This window comes from Calonectris borealis, chromosome 23 (assembly GCF_964195595.1).
Source record: "Calonectris borealis chromosome 23, bCalBor7.hap1.2, whole genome shotgun sequence".
NCBI lineage: Eukaryota > Metazoa > Chordata > Aves > Procellariiformes > Procellariidae > Calonectris > Calonectris borealis.
This window is the reverse complement of record NC_134334.1, coordinates 6,069,315-6,090,756: the sequence shown is the minus strand read 5'-3', so window position 1 is coordinate 6,090,756 and position 21,442 is coordinate 6,069,315. Positions and strand designations below refer to the sequence as shown.

Sequence of the window (21,442 nt, the reverse complement as noted above, 5' to 3'; positions counted from 1 at the left end):
CTGCCAATGCCTTCGCACTGTATTGAACCATGGTCACAACACAAGAAATTAAAAACAGTGCCCTAAAAGTAAAAATGCCCTGAGATCTCTGATCTTCCAGGTCAAGAATGCAGTTGCACAGCCCTGCTAACAGTGTGCTCCAGATGCACAAGAGCTTCCAAGAGCCTGCTAGGGCACTGCTTCAGTCTAGGCACAAAGGATAATGTCACATTTTCCAGCTCAGTTTGTATTAGCCTACACAGCATCCTCCAAAATCCCAATGGCACTAGCACTCGTACAGTCAGCATAAAGCCCGATTTTTCAAACATGATTAACAATTCAGGATCCAACTGACAAATGCCTTCAAGGGATTTGTTTCTAGAAAGTACTCAGATCTCCCTGCCTCTTTACCAATGTCTGGGAACCCAAGATCACTAGATAAATATGGGCAAGAGGGCTGCTGGCAGCCAGCATTTTTTAGAAGTTCTTTAAGTCCCTTGAATTCAAATCTAAGTCAGACACTTTATAACTCATCAGATTGGCTTATCAAACAGGATACTTTTATAAATAAGTGCTCTCTTTTGCTTTCCGGCTTCTGAGTCTTTAGGTCGCACCTGGGTCAAACATTCAAGCTTTTCACTGCAACTGTGAAAGACTGGAATTGACTTCTGAACACAACAAAATATCTTGTGACATCTTGTTCCTCTAGGATCTCCAGGGTTGAAAAAAGAAGATGAAATAATGCTAATTTCACAGTAAATACCATGGAAATGGGCAACATGTGAGCAAAATCACTGGTTCCTCAACTGATTCCCCATACCAAGTGGCAACATTAGGACCAAACCAAACCAATTGGTGTTATAATTAAGGGCTTGTGCAGACAAAGCCAACAGGTTCCCAACACTGTCTTCTATAAAATTCAGGTTTCTTTTAGCATCTGTCATCCAGCCTAATTTTGCTTAGCATGCAAGAACTGACAACAGCCTGAGGTGATCTGGCTGCAGGGCATGCCAGGGGCCTGTTTCTGAACCAGGCATGCCCTCACATTGCCCCTGCCCTGCATCTCTGTCTGGCTGGTTTTGTGCAAGAGTGGGGGAAAAAAGAGGATTTATGAAGGGTCAGAGGAAAAAGGCAAAGAAAGAAAAATCCCATAGGACAAAAGAGATGAGAAATTCAAGGTAGTTTTAAATCAGTTAGTGAAGTCAAGAGCCCAAGCTGACCTGAAGTCACAGCAGTGAGAAAGTAAATGGACTTTTAAGGACTTAGGCTGAGATTTTCAAAGCCTTTTCAACAACTTGGATGTTCATTTCCATTTATTTTATTGGATTGTTTCCAAGAAAATCCTGTGGGCTGCTCTGATTCTGGAGGTTTGAATTCGGAAAAAAGGAGCTAGACTTTGCTTTGCTTTTTATCTTTTTTATATATATAGACCTATATAAAGAATCAGCAAAAACAGCCAATCATTTCCTTCACCATCAGAGAGCCTGAAGGGTCAAGAACTGCAGGCTACAGAGGAATCATTGCAGGGTACAAAAGGGAGTTACAAAGAGACTCCAGAACAGCAGAAGGGCTGCTGACATTCATGGTCTTGTAGCTCTATTGCTTACCCCTCCTTTTTACCATAAAATGAATAGGGTCAGATCAGGTTTCCCCTAACTTAGTAGAGTCACTGCAGCATTGGGTGGAAAAAACAGAGGATTATGCTGTCCTAAGAATCTTCCATTCCATCCCTTTCACATCATTATTTCATTATCTGACAATGCCTTCGTCTGCTCTGCAGTGTGAGACTCTGGAGGCAGTATCCAGCTTCAGACACACTGTACAGGACAGGACTGGCGGCTCCTCCATGGGACTACATGCTGAGAACTGCCTGTCACATAAGTCCATAGCGTTTTGTAGGATTTCTCATATTCCATAGGCTCATGGACTTCTCCCATCCCAATTCCAGACACCAGAAAAAGCCCACCCATATGAGCCATGTGGGTTGTTTCCCTTTCCAGTAGGAAACAGCAGTAGTGGAAATTAGTTTCTACTGTTTTCCAGCTCTCATGAACTCTAGGTAAGAAGACTTGGGGCTTCAGTTCTGTCAGACTATCGACTGCCCAGCAGGTAAAGAAAGCAATAAGTGGCAAGTAATTGATAGCAGCAGGTAGCTCCAATAAGTTTCTCAATCAATACAATTTAAAGCAGAGACAGCTCCAAACACCGAAGTAGGGAAGCCCAGCTTAATGTGTTTATAACCTTTCTCATTTCGTTTTGCTCATTTTTCCTTCCCTATTTCTTTCAGCAGTGTTCTTTTGGGAACTGATTTCTCCATGGACGTAACAAGCTCAAGCTTCATTCACCATTATCTTACAAACTCCTTGTAAATTGAATTACCTGTATGGCAAAGGAGAACTCCCTTAGTTCTCCAGGACAGAGTGGAGCTCAGACACATGGCCTTGTTCTTAGCAGAAAGTAATTTTTTTTTTTTCTGTTATTGGATTTAAAGTGAGGATAAATGAGTGGAAAGCAAATAAAAAAGGCCCCCTCCCTAAAAGGGCGATAGAGAGGAAATGGCCATTAAAACAAATAGTTTTCAAGAATAACTGGTTCCTTAATCTCCAGAATGTGGAGAGGGAAGGATGACTTTAGCATTTATGATGTCAGGGGACTTGTACATGGATTTCTCGCATGTATCTTGTGTAGATTTTCTTGCCTTAATTTCCCCACTCATAAACCAGGGATAAAACATATCATTCCCTTACAGTAAAGGGTTTATTTACTTCACGCACATTGAGATCATGCAACAGGAAGTACTCATTATTAAAAGATACACTCTCTCTGTGCTAAGAAACACCACTTGCAACTGTTCTGACAGGTGACATAAAATACATCAAGCAATTATGGCTTTCTGACAATGATCAAAGAGTGCATCAAGAAAGATGGGAGACCCTTCCAGTTTTCCTGATGGATCCAAGTTTAAATAGTTTGCTGCTGAGAACTAACCGTTTCAGCTGACTATGCCAAGGACCCTTCAGATATCCTGCCAGTATTGTTATTGCATGGACACACACACATAGTTCTGAATTGTGACAGTCTCTTCTGCCAAGGTTTTTGTGTGTGTGTGTTAATGAACATGGTAAGAGGAGCCTCGAGGAGACAGATTTGAAAGGCAGGTAGGCAAGGGTAGCTCTAGGTGTTATAAGGATGTTTCTAATGTTTTTGCATAGACAGATTAGGATGCAGTAAGGAATTAACAGACATTTTCCCCATGGCACAGCACAAACCAAACCACCATACAATCCCAGAAACACATGTGCTATGTGTTGTATCTCCTACCTGAAAGCCACTGGAATATAAGGAGGTTCTTTTCCTCATCCTTCTCCAGTGATATGGGTACAGAATCTTTCTCCTTCTCAGCAACTTCTGCTTCCCAATATTATTCCTCTGGAAAAAGATGAGCATCAAATTGGTTACATGGAGAAAGTGGCTACAGAGGAATTTTCTCTGTATCAAGATAATTTTTATTCTTCCTTATTAGCTGAGATGGGAAATGGAAGAGCTGAATTTCAGTTCTTTCAAAACTTTTCACAGAACCATGACCAATATTTGTCAATACACAAACAAAAACATGTTTTAGCCTGAAAAGGTCTGTTTTGGTAAATATAAAAAACTGATTATTATTCCAAATAACCAGATGGAGAATACTACAGAATCATGAAAAGTCCATATTTGTCGATTACCAACACTCTTCAGGAACGTTTTAATTAAAGGCCGTTTTCCAGTGGGTAGAAACCCCACACTTCTCAGCAAGCTGTGAAAAATACCGAGAAAGAGTCTCAGGTGAAATTTTTGGCAAGATGGGTAAACCTCAGTAGAAAGCCTGTTCCATGGGAGATGTCTAATTCCACTCCAGTGACCCAGCAGCCTCAGACATGCTTACAAGCTGCTAGATGTTTTTCCAGGACTATTATATAAACTTTTCCTTCTTCAAGAAACCTTTTACTATATAAGATGGTTTAGGAAAAAAAAATATTCAAAGCTTCAGTCAGTTCCAACTGAGGAATCCAAAACAAGGACATTAGAATTTAAGGTATCAGAAACTATCACTTGTCCTCATATACAGACTAGGAAGCAGCAAGAAGGCAATCTCTAAAAAGTCGGATTCCCTGCTCCTGCACGATAGAGGTACTGTCGAGATAGATGCAATAGATGATTGCTTCTGAAGCTTTCTCAGAAGAGATCACTTCAGTCTTTTTTCTGTGAGAACCATGGCCTTCTCAAGCTCACTGTGAGGAGGTTTTCTTTGTGGAGGGGACAACTTTCATGGGACAGGTCTTCCTAGGGGGATAAAAGCCTTCAGTGAGGACCCCAGAGAGGAGTTAAAATTCTCCCATGTGCAAAGATCCAGCCCAGAAAGGCCTAGGTGCACTCAAAGCCCCCTTGACAAGCCCTCAGGAGGATGCTGAGAAACATTTGAGCCTGTTCCCAAACCTTGAGCAGGGAGATTTGTCTTCTGCCCTGGGAGCAGTGCAGAAGTGCTATGTCAGCCATCAGAGAGCTGCAGAAGGTCCTGGGACCCTGGTGGGGAACTGTCCATACTTCATGCTACGTGTCAGAACAGGACTCTTCAAGCAATTCCCAACTGCAGCAATGCCAGGAAGAGATACTGTATCAGGGAGACAATTTCCCTTTCTTTTTAAGACATTTTAAGCGAATGAATAATTCATCCTGAATGACTTTGAGCCGAGGCGACTCTCCATGTTACCACCTGATTATATGTTCCATAAAAAGACATGACAGCAATTTATCTCTTTTCTCTTGCCGGGTGGGCTGGTGGGGGGATAAATATGCTGCCACCAAACTGGAGTGATGAATCATCCCTCAGAGCAACCAACGACACTTTTACTGATTTGGTGTTTAGTGCTTCCCAGTGGGAGCGGTAGGGAGAGGGACATCAGCGTAAGCGTTCAGGAAAGGAGGGAAGACCATGGGCAATGGAGGGCTGTTCTCTCTGTTCATCCCCATAGAATTACTCATTGCTGAGTACCCAGCAAAGGCATCTGGGCAGAAGAGCCTTTCTCCTGAAAGCAGTGGAGTCTGCAAAGATCAGGTGCTCACATTGCTGTCTAGGGATAAGGAAAGCAGCTATTAAGTCTTATTCTGCTTTATTATTGACTGAACAGTGGGGTTAGGCTGGAGGAGAGGAACTCCATTAAACATTCCCCAGAATCATGCTTCTTTGTTCAGCTGGGAAATGGGAGCGAAAGAGATTTGTCCTGGGAATTAAAGCACAAGGTTTACTTAAAGGAGAGGGGACTGCAAGCAAGTGCTCCTCTGGCTAGAGGGAAAGCCCACTGCCCTGTCCTTTACCTATGCCCACTTAGGCAATCCTGAGCCTTTCCAAAGAGGGAACCATTATCTCTGCCAATGTGGGACTTTTTGGATGATCTGAAACCACCAAGCACGGATCAATTAGGGCCAAGTCTGAGAAGAGAGGGCTTCCTTTCCTTAAACAACTTAGTGCCCTGCTATTACCACAGTCCATTATGGGGATATCCCATACATTTATGGCCATATAGACAGCTGCTGTCAAGCTACCCCCAAGCCAAAGGCAGCCAAGTGCTTGATCTTCTTGCTCACAAGCAACACGTCCTGGCTGAAAGTTTTCTCCCCTTGCTGCAATCCCTCTGCATGTACTCCCACCTCTGCCCTCAAAACCACATATGCTTCATGCAACACCAAAAGTCCTCTGTGGCCAGGTGCACCCACAAGCTCTGGAGCAAATGAAACATTTCCTTGAGCAATGTCGTGCCGTGCACATCCACACCTCCAGTGCCTTCACCGGCACACTTTGTTCTGCCACCTCTGTCCTCCCCACCGCTCCCAGCATGCGAGGGGCTGATACAGCATGTGAATGTGCTACAAAGACACATCCTCCCCGCCCCCGTGCTGGCTATGGGGGAACATAAAACACAGCGGAGATTGCTGCTATTTTATTATTTATGAAGCTTTGGTTATTTCGTATATAAATAATCCATGACTGCAAAGTGTTGCTGGCACTGTAATTGAATATTCATGAGGTACTTTTGTTGAGAATTTTCACCATCATTTCAAACCCAGACACAAAAATAAAAATCATCATAATAAAAATTTCATCTGTCATTTCAGTTTCAACCTCCGAGAAACAAAATCTCTCTCCCATCCTGAGGGCTTTCCGTGCAGGGGGGGGAACAAAACAGTAGGGTTAATCTGGAAGGCAGATTCATGCTGCATTGGAAAGAAGCAGGAACATGCTGCATATAGCTCTGCCTGCTGTCTCTTAACATTGTCAGGATGCTTCATCTGGGCATGTATGCTGTCTGCATGGAGTACATGCAACTCCCCCCTCTCCCTCCTAGAAACATTTCTCTTTTCAGGTTTAATCCCAGCCAGAACCTTGACAGAGAAGCACCCAAGTGGGATCACTCAGCATGGAAAATGGAAGCATGTTGCTGCCACCCTGTGGAAAATGGTGGCCCCCAATTGTAGGGGACCACTCTAGAGGTTCACAAAGCTATAGCTGGCATGGTGGTTAAAGAGATCTGTGAAGTTGTCGTTACCCTGATGAGACCCAGGGGTAAAGAAACTGAGGAATTTCCATTAAATAATTGCAGGATTTGCAAGGAAGATGTTCGGATGCTTTGCAGGAATGATTGATGGTGTCTGTGTATACCCATGGTGCACATGCATCAAGAGGATGAAGTACTATTGCTGCAGAGGCTCCCAAAGACAACTTTGGCAAACTCCTGGACACATGCAATGATCAAGTGTTTCTTGCATCCTGGGATAGTCTACTGTGCAGCTTCACCTGCTTGCCTTGCTGAGATTCCCCTTTTTTTCTCCCAAGGCTCTTTCTTCACTGTGCCCTTCAGCTCCTTCTATTCCACACATAAAAAGGCAAGGGAGGACTAACCAAAAGATAGCAGCACTATCAAAACTCTTCCCTTCCCCTACTTTCTATCCACAGCTTCTGTGAGGAGGCTCTGTGGCTGCCTGCATGGTCCATTACTCCTGCCTCCTTATCATCCACTGTCCCAGTTCTCCTCTACACTTTCCTCAGATCACAGCTCCTTCCTTTTTCAATTCTGTGAAGCACTGTGTATCCACAGAAAGGAAACAGCAGTAGGAGAGACAGTATGTTCCCAGCCTTTCCAACCCAGCCTCTGCAAAACCAAAGAGGGGCGTATGAGAGCCTGGCAGTCAGATCTGAGATCCTCATCCACCCCAATCTGCCACAGTCCACGTGCAAGTGGTGTACGTGAGGCTATGTCACATCAGCACACCACAAACGGGGCCAGAGCTCTCAGAGCACCTTGCCTTCCAAGAGTGATTTATGGGCCCTGTCAATCCAGCAGACTGAACTGCAGAGACAGCTGGAGTGTGCAGCAAAGAGAGCAGCAATCCATCACCACCGGGTGGGAGTCACCCAGGAATCCATCAAGAGCTTCATCATGGTGACATCTTTGCAGAGGCAGAAAGAGAAACAAAGGAAAAAGATGGAGACAGAGGGAGTGAGCTAAGAGTGGAAAATCCACCCAGGATTTCTCAGAACTTCAGAGCTACAGAAGTAAAACAAAATGACAGACACAAAAAATATTTTTTGTGTTTGTAGTGATTCAGGTGGTCCTGCTTTAAAGGCACAAATTACAATGCCTCACACAGCTGAGCAGGGCTTTCTGGTGTCAGCCATACCAGCAGCAATCAGAAATTGCTTTCCCATTTGCTAGCTACAGAGCTTTCTGGTACGTATTAATCACTTCCAGGTATGATGACTGCATGGTTGTGACGACAAGGGCATTTTATTTTTAGGGAGCTGCCACTGGCAAAAGGAATCAACCCCAGCTCCGCTACAGAGGAGAAAGGTGATGCCCTGTACTTGAAGAAACACAAAGCAAACTGCAGCATTTTACTATATGGCACTAGAGTTTGTACTCTAACCTAATGCTGACTCCTCAGCAGGAGCCAACCTGCTCCTTCAAAAAGCGCAGGCACACCGAGACATGTATCCCAGACCACCAAGGACGTAGGCATGCACCAAGTCACAAGAACACACAAGATACCTACACAAGGCCCATATATATGCCCAAGTCCAGAAAAATGCACACAGAAAGGAAAGGGGCACACACACGGATATAAGTGTGCATGGAACCTACAAGTATTGCAGGAATATAGAAGGTAAACTCAAAGATGCAGACACACATTCCCCTGTGCAGTGCTACGATCAGTACAAGAGCATACGTTGTCTGTCTTTGATCTACAACTCAATAATAAGAGATATGTCAAGTTCTCCAGTAACATAACTTCTCTCCATCCCCAAACCCCATAAAAAACCCAGAGAATGTGATTTCTCCTAAATCTGTGTTAGACACCAGGGAGAGAGGTAAAGAAAAGAAGTGAGCATCTGCTCTTGGATGAAAGAAAAGCAATTTACCTTTGAATAGCGAGCAGCAGAACAAAGCACTTATTTCTTTCTGCTCCAGGGAAAGACACCAATGTTGTTTTGAGTCATGCTGATTACAGGTTAAGCATGTCCTCCCAAAGCTCAGGAAAGATGGAGAATGTGTTGGGACCTCTCGGAACAGTATAAATCAGCTGAAAATTTGGCAAAAAAAAAAAAAATCAAATGAACAAAGGGATTCAGAAGCTGGGAGTAAGGGCAACTACGTATTTGGGCATCACAAGGTGGATAAGACTCCAGCACGAGTAGGTGCCAGAGAGATGGGGGTGTGGGTCAGGCAGAGCCTCGTGGGAGGAAAGCAGAGGTGGGCATGAGCTGGAGCAGCCAGAAGGACTGCACAGGAGGCTGAGGGTAGGTACACCTGGGCTGGAGAAAAGTGAGTACCTGGGACTGTGAAGGAGGGGTTAGAGACTTCCTGACCTGGGTTTATTTCTGATATATGTCTCTTCTGGGGTCCTTTACTTGTCTCCAGAAGACCCTCTCCCCAGCTAAGACATCCATGCAGACAGTATATATCCACCTGAGAAGACATGAAGGTATGGGGACAATATGATTTTTCAGTGTCACAGGAACTGCTTTTACAGCACAAGGCAGGCTGAGTTGTATCTAGCTTACCTCCAGCAGATTCTCTGGTGCCGTCTGAGTCACATGGACTATGTGGAGCCATTTGAGTTTATGATCCTTTTATCTCTCTGACCAAGGGATCATACGCTGCTTCCCCCAAGAAGAATAATGAAGCCTCATACATTACACATCCCCCAAAGGACTTAATTTCCCTTAATCTAAGGGGAGGATTTGCCTCCAGTCTCCAGCCCTTTTATTATCCATTTGTTGCTCCATCTGCAGCACAGATCATAAAGGAATTTTTTATTTTTTAAGTCAACCTTTGCTTGGGCCTCATTAAGGCCTTACACAAAGTCCCAGGCTGCTCACAGCTCAGAGAAATAGAATGAGACAGAGGCACTGAAGCCTGGAAGGCCTTGTCCTCCCTCTTAACAGTGCACAGCAAGGACAGGGGTATGTCTGGCTCATACCCAGAAAAATCAAGTGATGGGTCAAGAGAAATGCAGCACTGACACTTACCCTTCCCTCAGACCCATGCTTGCTCTGAAATATGATGTTCCGACATACAAGAATGGTTCTTGGTGAAATACTGCTATTAACACTGTGGTAGCAGCAGGAGCATCAGCCAATGAGCCAAGACTGCTCCGTGCTACACAAGGTGCAAAGATATACCAAGAAGATTGCCCCTGTCCCAGAGAACACATCCACCCTTCTCAGCTTGTTTTAAAGCTGTGAGGCACACGCAGTCAATTATTATGGTGGGCTGTGGCTACTGAATTCTGTTCATGGCTCTTTCATTGGTCCACAGCCTGGCCTTGAGCATATTTCCTCACTTGTGTTTGCTTCTCTTTCCTCATCTGCAAATTGGAGTCTTACAATTCAGTATAGTGGATTATTTTAAAGGGTCTAGGTGTCATAATGGTACAACTCAGCGTGTAAAGGGGGCTCTAAAGGGTTAAACAAGACACTGCTTTCTCTGCTTTTGTAACAGCTGCGTGCTAGCAAGAGGGAATACATGCCCAGGGAAGCATGCAACCTTCGGTGCAGTTGCCCCAACTCCTTTACCAGCTATGCGTATACACATATACCTGTATGTTGTGTTGCTTCCTAAAGTGCTGCTCCTTTATTTTCTCCCCTTGCTGTTCTCACTGGGCTAGAAACTGGCACTGAACTGAAAATAATTTCCTTTCATTTTAAATAAATAATAATTTAACAATGTATGCTGCTGAATTCATTCTTGCATCAAAGGGGAGATGATTGCACTTCCCAGTCCGGAAAGACAGAGAGGGGAGGAAGACACGGCTTTATAATTAAATTTGCTTTTCCTCCTTTCACTGTGCATCTCATTAAAAAAAAAAGAGTAAAAAAAAGAGAAAAGAGAAAAGCACACACAGAGCCTTGTGTCTCAGCCCCAGCAAAAAGGAAAAACTCCCTCTTGTTTGTCTGTTGCTTCTACTTCCATATGACCACATGGATAACACAGGTAAGGGGACCCTTTCAGTTCTGCGTGAGTGCCCAGCACAGTAGGAAAAAGCAGAGCCATTTCAGTTGCTGCCTGGGAAAAGAGCAGAGAGCTGAAACCTTAAGAAGTTGCTAGGCATTTTCTTTGACATCTCAAACACGTAATATGCTATTAGGGGCACTATTCACATGTGGTAGAGCCAAAGTGCCACAGCAAAGGGCACTGCGACATGCTTAGGATTATTAGGCAATTCACCAGCTAGCTGTGCTGATGCGGCAGCTGCTCTCCCTGCCTGCTCTCTGCCTGGGGGCTGTTTTATATACCCAGGCTGATCAGAAGCCCCCCCATTCGGAGAAACTCGAGTACAAATGACTTTGGCATTGAACCCCATTGCACTGTGACCTCTCTAAACCCAGGCACTGACATTTGCTGTAAGCAGAGTTGTACAAGCATCCTTGCAGCTCTGACCAGCCTCCCCAAGTTCTGGCCCAGTGTGCACTGGAGCTGGGGCCTTGGAAGCCAGCCTGAATCCTGCACTGTCTGCCCGAAGGGAACATCCTCAGGGACTGGAGATTACTCACCTTTAGAGAAACTCACTGCATCAGGGAACAGCAGGAAACGCTCTCATTCAATCAGTGCAAACAAGCACATTGCAACCCTCTCCATAATGAGCCTACGCTCACAGCCATCTTTCCCTGTGGAAGAATAACTGATTCAGTATGAGGAGGCTTTGCTAAGTATAGTTTATGAGAACGACAAAAATGTTTTCCTTAATAAAAGAAAAGCTGTTGAAACTATAGTACTTAGATATTGCCCAGGTTAACTCCTTCAGAACAACCTTTGATCTCTACTCAGGGTGATCTCTTTCTCCTTGCCTGAGTGCTGCACAGGCTTACATTCTCTGCACTGCGTCCACACTTGCTTTAATCCCATGCATGGACATCCTTTGATCTTGAAGGCAGCTCACTGTCAGCACAGACTTTGGTCCAAGAACTGTCTGAATTCTGTGAATCTCTCTTCCCCTGCCCCTTCTCCCTTTGTATAGGGAAGGTTTTTCTCTTTGCACCTTCACTATTTGGTATGGCAGAAGGGGAGGAGGAAATCACCTTAGCTTTCCTCGCCATCTGCATTCCAATTGCTCCAGTGGGATTTGGGCTGCATTCCAAGTTGTGTCATTTGCAGTGGATCTGGGGCCGAGGGAGGACAAGCTGACTGTGACACGTCTCAGCGGATAAGATTTCAGGGCAGCTAGCTTCTGGGACCTTTCTGTTCTGGCTACTCTAGTTATGGCTGTCTAGGGCTGCTGAGCACCCTGCCTCATATAGCACTCCGATTTACCTGCCAATCTGCAGCATGGCCTACTAAAAGCAAACAGCTCTCCTACAGACAAAATTTAAACACAAGGAAATAATAAAAAATACAAAGGTGGCATTATTGTGCATTATAAAATAATGAAACCGTTTTTTTCAATTTGTTTCTACTCCAGATAGTGGCCATGATCAGCACTTTACAAAAGATGCTTCTTCCACATCCTGGCATATGTTATTACTGTTATTAATAGCAAGCCATTCCCAGGGGCAGCACTCTGTACAGGTACATTTATTTCCTTCACAGCCCTGTCACCCCCTTGCTGGTGCTCCAGCTCCCTACAGCACACCCCACTAGGAGACAAGGGAGGCAGATGGAAAGTTAGGTACCACTCTGCCACGCTCCAGACACTGTTCAGCCTCGTTCTGTCACTCAGGATGTGCCTGTTGTTAGTTTTATATCACCGTAATTGCATTACCTGTGTCTCATACCACAGTTATTTCCTGTTCCTTCTTCCTAAATCAAAACTGCCCTTAGGAGAGAGAAATACTTGGACACTACCTCCTTCCCTCTGAGCCAGCAGGAATGCGAGTTATCAACAACTTGCTACTCAGTAATAAGGCAAACTTTTTCCTAGTTTGTTTTTCTGCTTCCAGGTGCTGACTCATACCTTCTGCCCTCTGAACGGGATCTGACATGTCCCTTTCATGGGACAACGGCTATTTCTCAGGAGGGCTGCAATAAACAGGTACATGCTTGAGCATTACTATGACCACATCACCAGCCTCAGGTTCCCAGTCACTCCCTCACAGCAAGCCCTGGCATTCAGACACGTGAGCAAGTAATGAACTGGGGCTTAACAATATAATGTGCAACAGCTGAGCTGGAATAACTACCCTCTGGCCAACCAAGGTGAGATAAAATGAACAAGCAAGTCAGTGTATGCTTCTGTTTCTCCACTTGTCCACTGTCTATCTCAACCGCAAGCTCTCTGGGGAAGCGACAATGTCTCTCAGCATCTAATAGAGCAGGAACCTGCCCTTTGGGACTCCATGTAATGTCACAGTAGAAATCATAGCGATAACCCAGCCTCAAATCCTGGCAAAAAAAGAGCAAGGGAAGCATCTTCAGAGAAACTCCCCACCTTAGGGAGTTCTTAGGCTGGATTCAAAATACACAAGGTACATTCTCTCCTGGGACAGATGTTGTGCTGAGCCTAATTTGTAGCAACTTCTGTGGGTCACATTTGCCTTCCCTAGGTGTGATGAGGCTCTGGGCAGTCACTAATGTGCTAAATCAACTCTCTGTCAGCAATGCAATCCAGAATTTGTGAGCACTAGAGAAATCAATACAATTGGGAAGCTTAGCTCCTCTTTGCCCACTGGCCATGTTCGTCACCAGCACAAGGTAACAATGTAGAGCCATTTAATAACACAGCTCATTAGGCTTCTGACAACAGGAGATGATGGAACTAAGGCCTCAAACATACAGCCTCATGAGTCTATTTGTATGTGCAGTTTCAGGCTGGGTATGTTATACTTCACAGCACGTGCGGAATGCATGTCTGGCACAAGATCCAGAGGCAAATTCCCTGGGAAAATCAGGTAGGAATCCCCCTGAGGGAGCAAGACGGAATGCTCAGAAAAGTGCTTGGAAAATAGTTTACATAAAGCAGGTTGAAATGACCTGGAGGAGACAGCTCCTTCGGCTTCCCAACGTCAAGAAAGCAGACAGAGCTCAGTTTTGTCAGGGAAACTTCAGAACAACCAATTCTAGCTGATCTATTCTAGATTACAACTTCTCTCTCCTTGCCCCAGGATCTTGACTCCAGGCTTCTCTGTTGCTTCAAATACTAACATTCAGTGAGAAACAGAGCCATAATGGACAGCCAGAGTCCAGTTAGGGACACCCTGCAGTTGCATTGAAAGAGTGTCACTAGCTGCAAACTTAGAAGTCGTTTTCACATGGGGAAAGACCAGTCCCTGCAACCAGCCAGCAGAAGAGAACAAGTAGTATCAGGACCTACAAGGCACAGCTCTCCTGGTGGGACCATTGCGCCATAGACAAAGGCTGGAGGAACCAAAGCTGCCAATAAAACAACAAGGAGTAAAATCCTTATCCCCTTGAAGTCAGCGACCAACCCACCTTTGATTTTAATGAGCTGTGGGACATTATCCACAGCCTCTCTATACACCCTTTATAATGCTCTAAGAAGGTAGATGTGATATGAAAGCAAGAGCATGGCTCCTAGCTGTTATAGCCAAAAGGAAACATCTTGATCATTAACCTGCATAACACAGTCTCTTACCTGGCGCAAGCTAGAAAACAGACCACCCCATTTCTGCAACAAGTCTAGCCACCTAAGATATCATACGCTTTTTGGAAAAACACGTAGCCTGATTCAAAGACTTCTACTAACAGACAATCTACCACAATCCTAGGCAAGCTGTTCCAATACCTAATTATTGCGTTGTTTAAATTTTATTTCCAGCCTAAGTGAGTCAGACTAGACACACTTCCAGCTATTCAGCTTCCAGGCACTGAATCTCACTGTGGCCACTGTCTGCTAGATTAATGAGCCTTCTATTATCAGAAATCTTTTCCTTGTACTTAAAGACTCTGATCAAGTCACCTCTTTAGCTTCCTTTGTGTAAACCAGATGCAGCTCCTTGGCACTGTCACATTTCACAGAGTTGTATAAGGATAAATATGCACGAGTTGTGATTCTACCATGATGGAAAACAGAATTTCCAGAAGTGTAGTCATTATTCAGAGCTGTTCACTGAGTCTATCTGCACTGGACATGAAATTTTGATAAAAATTCACTGGCTTGAGCAGCTATTGCTTTGCTGTTGGCCAGGTAAGTCAGAACAGTTTCAACTGAAGAGCACAGAAGTGTGTAAATGTTCATGTTGACTCCTCTCAGTGCTTGTGCATGCAGCTTCAAATTACTTCAAAAAAACTCTGTATCAGCAAATGCACCTGCTTAAATATTTGGGAAAATAAGTACCAAGGGCAAACTAAGAGTCAGGTTTCCCCTAACATTCTTCTGCTTCTAGCAGGAGGGGCAATATGATTTTGGCAGAACATGCAAATAGACTCAGTGCCCACAACAGGCTTCATATTTTCAACAGAGCGCAGCACCTGGGTGAATCCAGGCTACTCTTTGGAAAACCATGCATTAGCAAGTTAGCTGAAATCATGCAGTTTAATCATAGTGCTTGTTTGCAATATGCAGCCTGCTATTCCATTCTCATTCCAGCTCTTTGGCTGTTGCCACAGCTTTCATTTTATTATTCATATGTTTTCCCCTTGACATCCTTTAGGAATGTGGTGACTTATTTCTTTTCTTCCTCCACCTCATGAGAGCTCATAAAGCAGCATGACGTGCAAAAGATCTGAAATACATTAACAAACATAGCAACGCAGCTGAACCAGAAGAATCACAATTAACTCGGTTTGGTTCTTGCCTGGCCAGTTCTAGCTTTCTTATTCTCAACACAAACACACTTCCCCCAGCTTGAAATTAGCATTCCTTTTAAATGTTTTCACATTCTAAAATTGTTCCTAAATGTGCATATTAGGTGGTGAAACAACTTACTAAGTTAATCTACGCAAGCCAACATTCATCTCAGCAAAAGCCTATTATACTTAATATGCCTTCTCCTTCAGTTCTCAGGATCATAAAACTCAGAAGCACTAATGAAACCAGCATACTGACTCTTTACCCAGAGCTAGAGAGATCAGGGTGTCAAAGACAGGAAAAAAGCATACATTTTAGTTGTAGAAGCACATTTGTGCAAGAGACATTTGTGCAAGTTTAGCAAGACCTCTATGTCCATGCTCTTCTCAATGGCTCAAACGGCACTATAACATTTCCCTAGGAAAAGGTGGAGAGATCTGCTTCCATACAGCTTTCCACACCAAACAATGTTTGGAGGGAGAACTGTGAAAACAATATTTGCTCGATCTGAAAAAGCAAGTTGAAAAAAATGATGTTTTGAGGAAAGTTTTGAATATAACTGCACCCAAAAAAAGCCAAGCCTGTCACGCTGGGCCTCACCTGAGGACCAGTCTGGAGACTCTAATAGACCTTGCTGTCAGTCATAGAGTTTAACAGGGCAACACCTTGGGTCTCCAGGACACTTCTGATGGTGACAGAGCAGGTCACCTTCCATGTGCAGGGAAGACAACAGCGCTCCAACCTTTGCCAAGGCTCCTGGAGGGTACAGTGCTTGCCCTAACCATTGGAAGGAATTCAGTGCTGCTACAGTCAAACCACCTGCAAAAGCAACACAAGGTGCACTAACTCTTTTGCAGGTGTCAGTAGTATCTGTACAGAAGAAAATCATGAGACCTTCGTACATCCCTGTCCATTCAGGTTTTTTCACACCCCTTGCTGGTATGGCTATCTGGTAAAACATTACTTTTAGATCTGGGGCAGAATACAAAGTGACTTTCAATTGCATATCTGTCAAGGACACAGAACAATGATAGGCAGGAATTGGAAAGCACTCAGCTGCAAAATGGGAAGGGGGGTGATTTTAGTCATTACTTTAATCCATATCTGAGACAGAATTGGGTCAGACTCCTGGGAAGATGCACACACAGCATTGGCCAGGGAGGAGGGAGCCGGTAGCCCTTGTCTTGCCCACTTAGGGAGAGGGCAGGTTTCAAAAGGGTTTGGACAGCTGAAAGGTAGGTAGGTGTGCTTGGGACACTTTTGGGATGCTAGGGATTGGGTTGGGATTACGTTCCAGGCTGGATATGCACATATTGGGGACTGGGGACTGCTGGTGGGCTGCTGCCTCAGTGGTGGCAATGAGACAGTCTGAATAGTGGGGGAGCCCAGCTGGCAGCCTCTGTCACCAAGGGGAGCACAGGATGCTCCGTGTGGGACACACAGCACTAGAACCATGTGTATCCTACTCTACAGATCACTGCTGCTACTCCACAGGAGGGAAGGGCTTGGGGAGAAAGCTTCAAGCCACGCCTCTGCATTGCAGTAAGTGTGCAGAGCCCCAGCACCTCGCAGAAGGGGAAGGGATGAATGTGTCTGGCCCCACCCCAGTCCCACCCATCTTCTCCAAAACCACAGCTCAGAAATGCAGTCTAGCTGGCAAGTCACTCCCTTCCTCCTCTCCTCTTTCTACCTACATGTTTGCCAGGGGTGGTGTAACAGGGGCAGAGAATAAATCAGGTGCTATATCAGAGTATTCTATCCCTGACTGTGTAAAGAGCAGGTTTTGTGACTTCCTGATGTGATTTACCATACGACAACCTTTAATGTCCACCAGTGTTATAATCCACTTTATCTTAATACAATCTTCCACTGCTGAACCCTCCAGAGTCTTAACAGCTATTTTCAATTGAGTTTTTTTTATTATTATGACTTGATACTGTGATTACTGTCGCACTCCTGGTCTTTGTGGAAGGGGAAATTAATAAGTTTTTTCTTAAGCACTTTGCACCAGAGCTGAATACCAATCAGCCCCCAAGCTGGGTTCCTGCACCTGCTGGATTCAATTATGAACCTTTGCTCTGACTTTCCAAGACACAGCAGTTTTCAGATCAACAGCATGTCAGTACACAAGACCCTGTTCCACTTCCCAAAGGCTCTCATTGTGGGGAGGAAAGGTGACAGGCACCGAGTGGGGGAATATGTAGCTTTTCCTCTATTCTCCTATGGCTGCCCCATTTGTAGTTATCTTCACAGGCATCTCCCTGTATCAGGGCATTCGGACTCATCATGCCTTGGAGAGGAGGGTTAAAGCACTGCCATTTATATTAATTACCCTGCTCCTTTGCCATCCTTGCTCAGTCTCCCCACCTCGTCTCAGAGCTCCCTGCACCTTCTCTTCTCTTCAGGAAATCATTGCACTAGGCTATACCACATCTCACTGCTCAAATAGTGACGACATTGCACTCTTCCCCCAGTGCCTAACACATTCCACTTGATGAGGGTCAGGCCACACAATCTTTACACGTTACTGAGCCCCGCCAGGTAAATTCTAACACAGACGGAAGAGGTTCTCTCTCTGCACACAGAAGCTGTTTCTGTCTTCTGCCTTTCTTGGTCTCCACAAGCTAGCAGCGACCCATTCCATTTGTATAAACAAGCAGTGAAAGGAGGGCTTAGGCACGAGGTGCCTCTTCTACCATGATGTCTATTTCTTCCACTGCTAAGGGTGCGTTTGGTCTGCCACTGAAGTACTTCACTGCTAAAGATGGCTGGCTGGCTGGCACAATTCCCCTGCAACACACTGCAATGACTGAAAAACAGAGAGAGTGATATTGTATCCGTGCCTTGGGTTAGGCTGTTCCCACTTCGCACCTTATCACATTGCTAGCTACAATGCAAAATGATTCCTTTCTGCTAGGTAGCATTTCACACCTTATTTGGACAAGTATAATTGAGCACATAAGGATGAGGATATGAAAGAGAATACACTTGGGCTCTCATTTTTTATTTTTTTCTTCTAAACGTAGGCCTGAAACGCAGGAGCTGGGCCAGTGGACCCAGCCTCCTGCAACGGGGGATGCGCATGGAACAGATGTTTAACCCAGAAGGCTCCACAAAATACATACCCAGCCTGCCTAAATACCACCAACTCCCTGTAAAAAGCACTGATGGTACAAAAGTCTAGATTCCACTAGCTGTAAAATACTGCAGGAAGAGATCAGGGCACAATCTGGGCATTGCCTGTGCCTATGCTTTGGCGATGATACTATAGCATTTGTCTGTCCCTTTCCTGTTCCTTCAGGACTATCAGGCCCTCATCATCTCCCAACTAGCTGACTGCTAAGGGAGCAGGATAAGCACTGGCTGCGTGAGCAGCCAGGCTCGGAGTCCAAGCTGCAGAGCTAGTGCCAGTATTGATTAGGAAAACGGAAAAAAGTAAACAAAATCTTTGTAATTACTCAACCTGACGGATGCCACTAGGTTTGTTTGCTTCCCGCAAAGATGCCGATAGCCTAACAGAGCAAACATTGCCATTATGTAATAAAACCATACAGGTAATTAAAAATTCCTGGTAGGACTACAAACAAGAACATTATCTATTAACTGTTTCAGTGGAAAGGATACTGAATGGATACTGAAGTTTCTGCTTCATTTGAGAGGAGACAGATTTAATGGATAGTTGAATAAGAGCTGAGCCAGTAAGGAATCACATACAGTTCAACATTTTTTCTGCCACAAAATGTCGCTGTGGATACTACAGCATTCTCAAAGATCTCAAATGAAATTAGGGCCCCTCTGCACTCTGTGTTTGTTCTATATCAACACCTCAGAGACTTTATCTAAAAACAGAGGAAAACATGGTGAGAAAAGGCGGCTTGTCCTAATTTGCAAATGAGAAGTGGAGACACAGGAGTTGCCCTCTGTCTCGCCAGTCACTTCCTGAAGTGCAGAGAAACCTGTCCTTCCGATGTCTAATCCAATGCTCTGCCAGCTCAAGAGTGGCGTGGAGGCTGCATCTGAGCATTACGACAGATAAACTCTTGGAGAGAAAGCAAACAACAGTAGTCAGTGCCAGGCTTTGCTGGCTATCTCAGATTTATCTGACTTGGAGCTATGAGGAAGAGAAGGGGCAGTGATGGAATAAACAGTCTAAAACTGCAGGCTAAGCACAAGGTTCAGTGAGGATCTTGCACCGTCTCCTCTACTGCACACACTAGTAGCAAAAAGCCCACTCAAAAGCAAGGATAGAAAATAGAGGAAAAGAGGGAAAGTGCATAAGGTGAGAGACAGACTGCTAGAGAGCTCCCTGTCGCAATGGCCTGTGGGTGGCTTTGGATTCCCTTTTTATGGCTAGAGCCAGCAGCCAAAGAGGCAGCTGAAGAATTAAACAAGCTTTCTGGCAAGCTTGGGTATGTTCCTTGGGTACGTAAGCCCAGCAGCATGCAATACAGGTTGGTACAGAAGAGGGCACACAGCACAGGCTCTGCAGAGAAGCAGTACTCTTCCTGGGGTGCCCCAGCAGCACAACGCTCAGCAAGGACAAGGCAGGCTGCCCAGGTCGTGATTCTTAAGATATTCATAACTGGAGCAATATGCTTTCTTTCTACAAGGGCTTTTCTCCAAAAGCACTGACTCTCCAGGTGCCTTGCAGAGTACATCAGACACCTTTTTGCTCATTACTGATACGCAGCCTCCACCTCAATAAGCCTCTGATACTGGTCCACTGACAGGGGCAGGAAGCAGACCGCAACATATCCTATTTAAATGCATTAAGCACCTCGCCACACCAGTGGCTGGCAGTGTAATAGCTTCATACAACTCTCGTTGAAGCCAGAAAAATCTAAGTACAGGCTTCAATGAGACTTGGATTTGGCTGGAAAAATCATAGATTTCTGACAACTCCTTGTTAAATATTGTAAATCACTCAGATTTCCGTCCTCTAGTGTACCTGAAAAATATCATCTTCGTATCAAGGATCATGAGCAAGCAACTGTGACCTTCATGTGCATCAATATTAAAGGGCAACTGCTCCGGTCAGCAGCTTAAAAGGAGATTTTGGAAGAAAGGTCGAACACCTATACCATGTGCAGCACAGATTAGACAAGATTTAAGTTAGAAAGCAGCATTCAATGGCTAAGGGGGCATAGCTACATCCTGCTATTCCTATCTGTCAATAATCAGTTGGGAGGCCTTGGGTGACCTTTCCCTGCCTCAGTTTCCCCTCAGTCACAGAGCAATTAATTTGTTAATGCTTCTGCAGCATTAAGGCTTAACAGACAGTGCTATGGGCATGTGAGCTATTTCTTTCCCAGACACAGACACTGATGGAAAGTACTGACATAAGCATAGATCACAACAAAATGTGATACTGGATAAGTAATGGGAAGAGGCAGAGATACACAGATTAAAGCTGTGTCAATTGGGTGACTCACTAGAATCATAATAGTCACTAGGGCTTAAGCACAGTTTATTTATAGCTGCTGTGAGCACAGTGTCACTAGATCTCAGAATTACAGCTGGGAGAGGAAATGTGGATTTTTTTATTATTTTACCTCTGAGGAATGTTGTTTCCTCACAGAAAGAGATAATTAAATCAACAATTAAAGCTATAAAGATTCCTGAATCACAGACAATGGTGCATTGTATCTGACCTCTTCTGCCTTGCTTACAGAGCGCAGAAGTGATCTTGCTGATCTAAGAAACTTAACTGTCTGGTGCATGGAAGTCACAGCCAGACAAACCTGGGCAGTGGGAAGAAACCAGAAAAGCAGCCAGGCTGTCCTAGAGAGATACGGGGTGTGCAGGGACTGTACCACCTTTGAATCAGCTCAACTGGGACCCTGATCATCTTTGGAGGCTTTGACACTACAAAAAATTGTAATGATTTTTTCAAACTGCACATGGACAGGAATAGCATGAAACTACCTTGATGTAAGCAATCCCTTCCAGTACTGCTCCTTCGAGCTTAGGAGACAGGCAGATCTGCAATAGGCAGTACCAGTTAGCATGGGAGCTAGAAAACACAGCACTCCAGGGCCTGTCCAGCCCGCAGCCTCAAATGGAATAATACCATTCATATTCTTTATCATCAAGAGCTATCTCTCATCTATCACTACATAAAACCAGCAGACTCCTTTACCTCCACACAACAGGTAATAAATATTTCTTACTGTTTATAAAAGCA

General features: G+C 44.7%; 1 protein-coding gene across 1 annotated transcript in view; it reads right to left on the bottom strand.

Moving 5' to 3' along the window:
* Positions 1-21,442, bottom strand: part of LOC142092440 (protein dispatched homolog 3) — a 149,796-nt gene that overhangs the window by 102,685 nt on the left and 25,669 nt on the right. Inside the window, exon 4 of the mRNA XM_075172487.1 lies at positions 3,301-3,408. Coding sequence (XP_075028588.1) covers positions 3,301-3,408 — 108 coding nt within the window. The remainder of the gene's footprint in view (positions 1-3,300; positions 3,409-21,442) is intronic.